The following is a 12259-nucleotide window of genomic DNA, read 5'->3' on the forward strand; positions in this document are numbered from 1 at the left end:
AGAAAAAAAAACAAACCTGAGGAGTGGGAGCAGTTTAGAATTCAGAAAAGCGGGACAAAGGGATACCAGTAAGCGTGACTCAGACTTCTCCCATCTCACTGACCAACCTGCACTCACCTATCACCATCCCACCTTTTACTAGCTTCAAAATCTCCCCGGCCTCATTCCTAGACCAACCCTCCCTCTCATCCCTGCCTCTTTGACCTGTCTGTCTTCTCTCCCACCTATCCGCTCCTCCCATCACACTGACCAATCCCCACCACTACCTACCTCCTATCATCTACCTTTCCCAGCCCAATTCCCCCCCTCTATTTATTTCAGAACCACCTTCCCCTCCCCCATTTCTGAAGAAGGGTCCCTGAAACGTCAGCTTTCCTGCTCCTCTGCTGCCTGGCCTGCTGTGTTCCTCCAGCTCCACACTGTGTTATATCAGTAAGCCTGACATCAGAAATCAGGAAAATACTAAGGTCCGTTGTAAAAGTTTTATTTCTGAGCATTTGGAAAATCGTGGAAGGATTGACTGTAGTCAGCATGGAGTTACAAAAGGGAAATCATACTTGACAGATCTACTGGAATTCTTCAAAGATGTAACTCGTAGAGGTGATGAGAGGGAGTCAGTGGATATGGTTTATTTGGATTTTCAGTACACTTTTGACAAAGTCCCACTTAAGAAAGTAGTGTGTAATATTGGGAATAAAGTATTGAGAATGGATAGGAAATTGGTTGGCAGATAGGAAACAAAAAGTAGGAATAAACGCGTCTTCTTCCAAATGGACAGTAGGGTACCACAAGGATCAAGGCTAGAACACCAGCTATTTACAATATATATTTAATGATTTAAATGAGGGAACTAAATGCAAATTTGCTGAAGAACAATTTGCTTTTTTCCCTCAGACTCGGACTTGCAGAAAGAATAATTAAATGATTCCTCAGCTGGGACTGCAGGGTTTGGAGGCACAGTTTGTTCTTCACTGTTCCATACAGAGCCCAGTCAAATGGGCGGGTGACTTTCTATGGAACAAGGTCTCGGAGCATTTGTTGAAATCTCACTGGAGCTGGGATTGAGTGGAAAAGGTTGTGTTTTTTCAATGGAGACATCTACAAGGAGAGACAGAGTGAAGCCTCCCTTCCCTGGCAGCCCAGTGATGTGTCTGTGTAATGCAACAACTTGTCCTATTACAGCTGCAAAATCCAGAGTGGAGCCCAGACTTTGGGAGGGCGACTTTTGTCCCACGCTGGGGGGCCACAGTGGCTGGAGCCCGGAATTTCCTCATCGCATTCAATGTCAATCTGCTGAGCACGAAGGAGCAAGCTCACCGCATAGCTCTCAATATCCGAGAGCAAGGTCGAGGTAGGGACCAGGTTAGTGTTCTTCAACATAAGTTTGGCAAGAGATTTTAGTGCACCCTGCAATAAATTACAGAATTACTGAATTGTTATGGAGCAGAAGGAGGCCATTTGGCCTTTCATGCATGCACTGGCTCTTCAAATGAGTATCAATATCTAGTGCCAATCTCCTACGTTTTCCCCGCTTCCCTGCATACCATTTCTACCCAAATAACCATCCTCTTGAATGTCTCAATGGAACCTACCTCCACTATATTTCCAGGCAGTGCATTCCAGACACTTACTACTCACATTGTGAATAAGATTTTCTCACATCACCCTTTGCTTAATTTGCATATTACTTTAAATCTTGCTGCTTTTATGAGTGGGAACAGCTTCTCCCAGTCTAGTCTATCCAGCCTGCTCATGATGTTGAAAACGTCTATCAAATCTCCTCTCACACTTCTCTCCAAGGAGAACAGTCCCAACTTCTTTAATCTATCCTCATTACAGAAGTTTCTCATCTTGGAATCATTCTTGTAAATCGCTTCTGCATTCTCTCCAATGCATTCACATCTTTCCTATATTGTTACACCCATAACAGTACGCAGTACTCCAGCTAAGCCCTTGTACAAGTTAGGAATACAAAAGCTAGCCTCCGTGATGGTGATCATGAAATGATCATTGATTGTTGTAAAAACTCATCTGGTTCCCTAATGTCCTTTAAAGAAGGAAATCTGCTGTCCGTACCCAGTTGAGCCTACATGTGACTCCTCACCCACAGCAATGTGGTTTACTCTTAATTGCCCTCTGACATAGTCCTAGCAAATCACACAGTTTAAGGGACAACAAATGCCTGCTGTCTGCATTCCATGAACAAATGAACAGAAAGACCCCTTTAAAACAAATCCATGTGTTCTTGACCCATCACAACAGACTGCATATGATATCCAGAAGCATCCAGCTTAATTTTCCTGACAAAGGGTTCATGTACTGCACCTGCGCTTCAACCAATCTGCTGTTGCCAACATCATGCCCATGTTATTATTCACTCAACCTATAAGGTAGGAATAGCGAGTCTGGGATGTCACTGCTTTTCTAGTAAATCTGATTGTAGGGGTCATTAACTCGAAGGGAGAGGAACAGCATCTGTCATTCCAGCGTATGGAATCAGATAGTTCAGCACTACCTTGAGCGGCAGTGTGCAGACACAGCTCAGCAGTTACATCAGGCCCTCTTTGACACACATTTTGGCAGGTGCTTCATGAGGACAGCTATGTCATCACGGATACCTCAGGGGTGTGAAAGGACCAGTAGTTAGGTCACAGGCAGAAATGCGCTGTCACATGTCAGAAAACCTGACAAATTGGGGCAGCAGATGTACACGTGGCATGTTCCCGACTAACCCCTAAACCAGCAGGATTGAGTGAGCAAGATGGGACCCATTCTGGAGCTCAGGGGCTGGAGGGGGAGTTTAAGCAGACTGAGGAATGGAGGAGGAGTTGAAGCAGACTGAGGAATGGAGGAGGACTGACACAGGTTGAGGAATGGAGGAGCAGTGAAGAAGAGTGAGGAATTGAGGTGGAGTGAAGCAGAGTGAGGAATGAAACGGGCGTTAAGCAGAGTGAGGAATGGAGGAGGAGTGAAGCTCATTTGCAGAGGGCATTGTGTTCGAATGTGGGCTGCGGCGCCACGAGGTGGAATAAAGTGAAAACAAGACTTAACTTTTTGAGTCTGGCAACACTTTCAGAACCAGGAGTTCCCAAGTGTCAATGTGACTGAGGTGATAAGCGTCACTGTTGCTGAGTCCAAAACCTGCGTACAATTTGCCTGAGAATTCATTGTAAATTAACATTTTGAACCATTTTGGAGGTGTTGGTCTCTGACTGATCGTTTGTGTTTGTGTAGCCTGGACGTCTGAATAAAGTGCAAGCTATTGGCTGGTACTTAGAGGAAGCCAATATTGCCCAGGTCTCCACTAATCTTCTTGATTTCGAAGTGACTGCACTGCACACAGTATTCGAAGAAGTCTGTAAGGATGCCAAGGTACTGTGAGAAGCCACACATACTGTCGTTTGTACAACCTCAGTTCCGTACTGCCCAAAGTAAACTGCATTGTCAATAGCATGTCCTCACCATTCAGGCTATTTACAGTAAAAACAAGAAACAGTCATAGAGTAATTGAGTCATAGAGTAATACACCATGGAAACAGGCCCTTTAGCCCAAACTGGTCCATGCTGATCATGGTGTCCACTCAGCTAGTTCCAATTGCCCACATTTGGTCCATATCCGTCAAACCCCTTCCCATCCATGTACCTATCCAAATGTTTTTTTAAATGTTGCTGTTGTACCTGCCTCAACCACTTTCTTTGGCAGCCCATTCCATATATGCACCACTATCTATGTGAAGAAGTTAACCCTCAGGTCCTTCTTAAATCTTTCCCCTCTCACCTTAAACCTATGCCCTCTAGTTTTCAATTCCCCATCTCTAAGAAAAAGAATATATACATTCATCGTTTCTATTCCCCTCATAATTTTATACATCTCAATAAGGTCACCCCTCATTCTCCTACATTACAAGAAATAAAGTCATATCTTGGCCAACATCTCCCTATAACTCAGGCCTAGTATTCCTGACAACATCCTTGTAAATCTTCTTGGCACTCTTCCCAGTACCATAAACCATAGAATCCCTACAGTGTGGAAACAGGCCCTTCAGCTCAACAAGTCCAATCTGACCCTCAGAGCATCCCACCCAGACCTATCCCCCGTAACCCATCTAATCTATACATCCCTGTACACTATGGGCAATTTAGCATGGCCAATCCACCTAGTCTGCACATCTTCAGACTGTGGGAGGAAACTGGAGCACTGGAGGAAACCCACGCAGACATGGGAAGAATGTGCAAACTCCACACAGACAGTCGCCTGAGGTTGGAATCGAACCCATATTCCTGGTGCTGTGAGGCAGCAGTGCTAACCACTGAGCCACAGTGCCGCCCCCACTATGTCTTTCCTATAACAGGTGACCAAAATTGTACAGAATACTTCAAGCATCACCCTCTGCATCCTATCATCAAGCAAGTTTTGAATCCAATTAGCTAGCTGTCCCTGGATCCCCTGCAACCTAACTTTCATGACTAGCCTGCCATGTGGGACCTTGTCAAAGGCTTTAATAAAGTCCATATAGGCAACATCCACTGCCCTACCCTCATCCATCCTCTTCGTTACCTCTTCGAAAAACTCTAAAAGGTTTGTTAGACATGATTTCCCATGCACAAATACATGCTGAGTATCCCTAATCAGACCTTGACTATCCAAATGTTGGTTGATCCTGTCCCTCAGTATCTTCACCAATAACTTGCCTACTGATGTTAGGCTCACTGGCCTTTAATTCCCTGGCTTGTCTTTGCTACCTTTCGTAAACAATGGAACAACATTAGCCACTCTCCAGTCTTCTGAAACTTCACCAGTGGCTTATGATGAAGCAAAAATCTCTGCAAGAGCGTCTGCAATGTCTTCCCTAGCCTCCCACAACGTCTAAGGATGGACTTGATCAGGCCCTGGGGATATATCCACTTCAACGCGATCTAAGGCTGCAAACACCTACTCTCTGGTAATATATATGCGGTCCAAAACATCTCCACTTATTTCCTTTGCATCTATGATTCTCTCCTCAGTAAACACTGAGGAGAAATATTCACTAAAATTCTCCCCCATTTCCTGTGGCTCCACACATACATGGCCATGCTGGTCTTTAAGGGGACCTATTCTCTCCCTAGCCACCCAAAGTGCTCTCCAACTGACAGTCAGGAGACGAAGCACACACACTTCAACATTTTCCACTCCGAGTAATGAGATTTAAAGTGATTTGCCATTTAGTATACCTGAGATCATGAATGAAGACGGGAGCTCAATTTTTGCCCTTGTAATGTGCTGTTCTCTCCATAGGATTTAGACTTGCCTGTCGTTGGCTCTCAAATTGTTGGTCTCATCCCTTTGAAATCCCTGATGGATGCTGCAGAGTTTTATATGAAGAAAGAAAACTTATTTATCCTCGAGGAAGAGCACAAAGTTCGACTGGTATGTGTGCTGACTGCAGATGACAGGGAATGGTTCAGGGTTAAGGTTAGGAATTCCTTTGTCTCGGTTTGGTGCCCCTCCATGTGAGCAGCAGTCACACTTGATAACCAAATGAGTCTGTCTCAGATCCCCTTCCCAGCCTAGGAGCTTTTGGTAATTCACTTCCATTGGTTGTAGGCAGAAGGTGCAGGAAAGTAGAGATTCTTCAGCAGTCAGTCACCTGATCAGGTCTGGGAAGGGAATCTAATCATTACAATCACATAAACAGCACAGAAACAGGCCATTTGGCCTATGCTAACATTTATGTTCCCACAGGCCACCTCAATCTTACTTTTTTAACTTTATCACCACAGCCACCTATCAAGTAGTTGTGTCAGTATATCTGTGTGAATTCCCTCAATGGCTGTGAGGAAGTTGTGTATCTCTGGGTAATGATGATTTTCCTGAATTCCCTAATGGACTTATTGTCGAATAGCTAATGTTTACAACCTCAACACTATTGATAGCTTCTCAATTCCTGTAACAAAAAACTCTGTTTTGTTATTGTGTAACTAATGATTGTACAATTCAAGCACAAACGGGGCCACTCAACCCCTCAAGTGCATGCTAGCTCTCTGTTCAAGATAAATCAGTGGGTCCCACTTCCTGAGCCTTTCATATATCCTACGCACAGCTTTCTCCTCTACTGTTTCTCATTCCAATTTGAATGTCTCAATTGAACCTGCCTCCATTTCCCTCTTGGGCACAGTATTTGAGATCCTAACCATTTGCTGCATAAGAACAAAATGTTTCTGTCATCATTGGTATTTTACCCATCCATCTTCTACTGTGTCCTCTAACTCCCTTTACCAAAGGGAACAGTTTTTTGACCGAACTCCAAATGGACCAAAATACTTCAGGCTTTTCAAAACCTCCATCAAATCTCTCAACATACACTTCTCCAAGGAGAATAGTCCCAGCTTCCTCAGTTCATCATCGTAACTGAAGTTCCTCATGCCTGGAAACTTTGTCTCTCTGTGTCCTCTCTAAAACCTCCCTAAACTGAACAGTTTAGTTTTTAGTTGGGGCTGACTCAGTGTTTAATCAAGTTTCATCACAACTTCCTTGTGTTTGATTCCTATCTTTTGAGTTATGAAGCCCAAGGGTCTATATACCTTCTTGCCCACATTCTGAAGCTTGCACAGTCACCTTCAATGATTTGTACTTGTATGCCCTAAGATCTTTCAATTCCTGTGTACCCTTTATTTTGTGCCTCTTTATTCTTCACACCAGTGAATGTAAATTGTTTTGCACTGCTCTGCATTAAGTGGTCATCTGCTACAGGTTTCACAAGCCCACCAGACCATCTATGTCACCCTGGAATCTAGCACTTTCTTTCTCACAATTCACAATGCCTCACCTTATGTCATCTCCCCTCACAGATTCTGTCTACCATCTGACCACTGCGTGTCTATATTCCTCTCCTGAGGCCACTCTGTCCATCTAGTTTGCTTTTGTGCTGGACCTGCTGCAGCTCTACCCTAACCTTAGCTAAGACTAACTGTCCCTCCCTTTGTTTACACAATAATCATCAGAATACTGATCACAGTTCTCAGGTGCAGTGTGTCCATTCCTCTTTCCTCTGCATTTTTATATCATGTGACTGTCAAAGTCAGAGTATCATCATCATTAACATTTGCTTCCCATTATACTACAGCTCCGCTCCCCACCCCACCCCACGCCACCCCAATTCCTCTTGGGCATCTCCACTTGAACATGGAATGCATACCTTCATAGATAGAATGAGGTTATTATGGGCTATCTCCATCCTACCATATTACTTGTGAGGGGTACACCTCCATCGAACCGTATCAGGTATGTGTGGGATAGCTCCATGCTTGCCATAACCAGCAATGTACAAATCAGTTTTTAAAGATGCTACTGTTTTTCCTAAATCCATGTTCTTTTGAACTGTATTCACCACATCTTTTTATTTCTGTTAGACAATGGTTAAAAATTCGAGTGACCAAATGGAGGTCAGCCATGAAACAACTAAATGGACTGGAGGGGCTGAATGGCCTTCTCTTTGAGTTGTTTTATGTTGCCAAAGTCAGAGCTCTCACAATGCGAAGTTATAGTCCCACAGATTTTTATAAAATCACAAGCTTTCGGAGCGGTGCTCCTTTGTCAGGTAAAGTGGAGGGAGGCTCATTGGCACAGAATATATAGGTGGAAAGATAATGGCAAAATAATTCCAGGTAATTAAGTGTCCACAGATTACTACAAATAGTGTGAGTAGAGCGTCGACAGGCTGAATAACAAGTGAAGGAATGACCTATGAACTGATTAATTAACTCAGAGAGATAATTACAAATAATCAAACATAAGATGGTGCTAGAGATAAACCAATGGGCTGGAATAACGAGAGTAGATATCAGAATTGCATGACGAGGGTCTAACCAAAGTAACAAGTAATCAAAAACTGTACAGACTAATCAAGGTGGAGAGATAATCGCAAGTAATTAGTAATCACTAGCATCTCCATATCTATGTTCCTAATAACAGTGTTGCTGCATCTACTTTGCTGCAGGTTATCAGTCGTCTGGGCCTCGATTCTCTTGCTCCATTCAATGCTAAAGAAAGAATAATTGAGTAAGTGATGGAGCTTCTTATGAAGAATTAGTTTCTTTTTTGAAACAGAACATAGAACATAGAACTGCACAGCACAGCCCACGATGTAGTACTGAACATGACACCAAATTAAACTAAACTAATCCCCCTTCTGCCTGCCCTTGGTTCGTATCCCTCCACTTCTTGCCTATTCATGTACTTATCTAAAAGTCACTTAAATGCCCCTATCGTATCTGCCTCCACCACCACCCTGGCAGCACCTTCCACATGCCTACCATTCTCTGAGTAAAAAAATGTGCCCCTCATATCCCCTTTGAACTTGCCCCCTCTCACCTTAAATGCATGTCCCCTAGTTTTAGACATTTATATTCTGGGGAAAAGATTCTGACCGTCAATCCCATCTATGCATCTCATACTTTTATAGACTTCTATCAAGTCTCCCTTCAGCTTCTGCCACTCCAGAGAAAACTACCCAAGTTTTTCTAGCCTCTTCTTATAGTTCATAACCTCTAATCCAGGTAGCATCCTGGTAAACCCCTTCTGCACCCTCTCCAAAGCTTCTACACCCTTCCTGTAATGTGGTGAACTGAATTGAACGCAATACTCTAAGTGTGGCCTAACCAAAGATTTATAAATCTGCAACATGACATCCTGACTCTTGTACTCCATTCCCCAACCAATTCCCCAAGAATGCCATATGCCTTCTTTACCACCCTATCTACTTGCATGGCCACTTTCAGGGAGCTATCGACATTAAACCTCAAGATCCCTCTGTACGTCAATGCTGTTCAGGATCCTGCCATTAACTGTATACTTTTCCCTAACGTTTGCTCTCCCAAAGATCAGCACCTCAACACTTGCCTGGATTAAACTCCAGCTACCTTTTCTCCACCATATGTGCAACTGATGTATATCCTGGTGTATCCTTTGACAACCTTCTACATTATCCACAACTTCAGTGATCTTTGTGTCATCTACAAACTTATTAACCCACCCATCAACATTTTCATCCAAGTCATTTACATATATCGTAAACAGCAGAAGTCCCAGTACAGATCCCTGCGGAAAACTACAAGTCACAGACCTCCAGCCATAAAAACACCCTTCCACCACCAGTCTCTGCCTTCTATGGGCATGCCAATTCTGAATCCACAAGGCCAGACACCATGGATCCTACTCGTCTTAATCTTCTGGATGAGCTACCATGAGGGACCTTGTTGAAAGCCTTACTAAAATCCATGTAGAAAACATCCACTACTCTACCTTCATTGCTCACCTTTGTCACGTCCTCAAAAGCAAGACAAAGGGTGACAAGAGACCTGAGGGTGTGGGAGTAGTGGGGGAGAAATAAGTCTGTGAGAACGGGTTGGTGAGGGGGTGGGATTGGTGAGGGGAGAGTGTGATGTTAGTGAGCAGTGAGAATGGAGTTGGTGAAGGGGTTAATGGCGTTGGCGGGCGGGGGGGAAGTAGTTTTGGTGAGTCGAGAGTTGGGGTTGATGAGCGGGGACTGCAGTTGGTGAGGGGCAGAGTGGTATTGGATGAGGTGGAGTGGAGTGTGAGAGAGTGGAGAGTGGGCTGGATGAAGCAGATAGTGCGGTGGGTGAGGAGTAAAGTGGAGTTGGTGAGGGGCAGAGTGAGATTGGTAAGATAGAGTGGAATATGTGAGTGCCAGGGGGAGAGTGGGATTGGTTGAGGGGAGAGTGGGGTTGGTGAGGGGTGACTGGAATGGTGAGGGGGCAGAAGGGTGGGTGAGTGGGAGAGTGGAATTGGTGAGCAGAGAGCAGACTTATTTCTCCCCCTCTACTCCCACACCCTCAGGTCTCTTGTCACCCTTTGTCTTGCTTTTGAGGACATGACAAAGGTGAGCAATGAAGGTAGAGTAGTGGATGTTTTCTACATGGATTTTAGTAAGGCTTTCAACAAGGTCCCTCATGGTAGCTCATCCAGAAGATTAAGTGGGACAGTGGTGTTGATGAGGGGTAAAATGGTTTTTTTTTTGAGGGGTAAGCATTTGGATCAGTAAGCGCAGGAGAATGGCTGTTGTAACTCAGTAAGGGCACCACAGTCCCTCCAAAACCTGCCAAGCCAAAAAAATGTTGGAAACCAGTAAATTGGAAATGATAAAAATAGAATTTGGAAAAGATGAGCATTAAAAGGTACCAAGCAGCAGAGCTAATTAAGAAAACTTTTTTTATTTTTACTTAAGGAAAACTACTAAATCTTTATCAGCAGGGAAGGTTACATTTGAGCTCAGGACACACTTGTGAAAGGATTAGGGTTAGCGTTAAAGTTCACTGACTTCATTGAAATACATATGAAAGTTAGGTGGGGGAGGGGTTAAAAGTGAATAGCCTTTCAGCTTCAGTTCTCATCCTGTCACTGCTTAGCATGTTAATAGGATTTTGGAGAGAGAAGAGGAGAAGGAAGAGAAGGAGAAGCCAATGTGTTTAAGCACTCAGCAGCATGCGTGTATTTTTGTGTATATGTCTGTAATTCCGTGTGTGTTTATGTCTCTGTGTGTGTGCATGTATGCGTGTTGGTAATGGAGCCACAATTATTTACAATACATATTACTGATTTCGATGAGGAAAGAGAATGTACTAAACAAAAACAAAGTTGCTGGAAAAGCTCAGCATGTCTGGCAGCATCTGTGAAGGAAAAGACAGAGTTAATGTTTCAGGTCCGGTGACACTTCATCAGAACTGAAGGGTGGGTGAGTGGGAGAGTGGAATTGGTGAGCAGGAAGGGTCACTGGACCCAAAACGTTAACTGTTTTTTCCTTCATAGATGCTGCCAGACCGGCTGAACTTTTCCAGCAACTTTGTTTTTGTTCCTGATTTACAGCATTCGCAGTTCTTTCGGTTTTTATTGAGAATGTACTAAAACTATGTTAGCAGATGATATAAAAATAGGTGGAAAGGCAAGTGGTGAGAATGACACCAAGAGTCTGCACAGGGATCTAGACAGGTTTAGTGAGTGAGCACAAGCTGGACAGATGGAATATAGTGTGGGGAGATGTGAGGTTATGCACTTTGGCAGGAAGAATAAAGGAGTTGAATAACATTAAATGGTGAAGGCTGCAAAAAGCTACAGAACTCAGAAATGAGTTCTTGTCCATGAATCATAAAAGCTAGAATCCAAGTTCAATGAGTAGTAGAGAAAGCAAATTTTTAGAGTATAAAAATAGGGAGGTTTTGCTACCTGGGACCATTAGGAGGAAGAGGAGAGATTTACCAGGATGTTGCTTGAGCTAGAGAGTTTCAGTTATAAAGCGAGATTGTAGAAAAGAGGAGATTGAGAGGGGACGTGATTGAGATGTATAAGATTATGAGGGATATAGATAGGGTGGACAGGAAGAAACTTCTGTCCTTGATGGAAGGCTCAGTGACCAGGGGCATAGAATTAAGGGGCAAAAGGTTTAGAGGAGATATGAGGAAAAACTTTTTCACCCAGAGGGTGGTGAGCATCTGGAACTCACTGATCAAGGCAGAAACCCTCATAACATTCAAGAAATATTTAGATGTACGCTTGTGATACTGAGGGATACAAGACTATGGACCAAGTGCCGGAAAATGGGATTAGAATTGCTGGTAGTTATTTTTGACTGGCGTAGATGCAATGTGCCAAAGGAATGTTTTCGGTGCTGTAAATCTCTATGTCTCCATGACTATGAAGTTTTTGAAATCTCAATATGATACATTCCAAATCAATTGTAGTAAAGAATACCAAGGTTGACTGGGGCCTAAGAAATCAGTGATTACACTGATACCAGTTTATTAATGATTATTTGATTGTACAGGACTTGAGTGTTCTTGAAACATGGAACATTTTGTCAATTTTTCCTGTCCTACACTCATTGGGAATAGAATCACAAAACCAAATCTCAAAGTGGGCCACAATTTGTTGCCATGGAGAATTCAGAAAGGAACAGTAAACTGACAATTCAGAGATAGTAGGAACTGCTGATGCTGGAGAATCTGAGAGCTGCTTGGCCTGCTGTGTTCATCCAGCTCTACACCTTGTAAACTGACAACGCTTTGTTTAAATTCAAACCAGACAGGCTGAAAGACTGCCATGGAGAACACACCAGGGAATGGCTCCTTCCTCACCAAAGTTTCTATTTAGTTGGAAGAACATGTTATAGAGTCCCTAACGTGTGGAAACAGGCCATTCGGCCCAGTAAGTCCAAACCGTCCCTCCGAAGAGCATCCCACCCAGAACCATTCCCCTACCTCTGCA

General features: G+C 43.6%; 1 protein-coding gene across 2 annotated transcripts in view; it reads left to right on the forward strand.

Moving 5' to 3' along the window:
* Positions 1-12259, forward strand: part of ftcd (formimidoyltransferase cyclodeaminase) — a 50544-nt gene that overhangs the window by 16443 nt on the left and 21842 nt on the right. For both annotated transcript variants that reach the window (XM_020534347.2, XM_048599009.1), the window contains 4 exons: positions 1183-1362; positions 3235-3372; positions 5279-5410; positions 7980-8041. In XM_020534347.2, coding sequence (XP_020389936.1) covers positions 1183-1362; positions 3235-3372; positions 5279-5410; positions 7980-8041 — 512 coding nt within the window. The remainder of the gene's footprint in view (positions 1-1182; positions 1363-3234; positions 3373-5278; positions 5411-7979; positions 8042-12259) is intronic.

The sequence above is a fragment of the Rhincodon typus genome, chromosome 7 (genome assembly GCF_021869965.1).
Source record: "Rhincodon typus isolate 14 chromosome 7, sRhiTyp1.1, whole genome shotgun sequence".
NCBI classification, from domain to species: Eukaryota; Metazoa; Chordata; class Chondrichthyes; order Orectolobiformes; family Rhincodontidae; genus Rhincodon; species Rhincodon typus.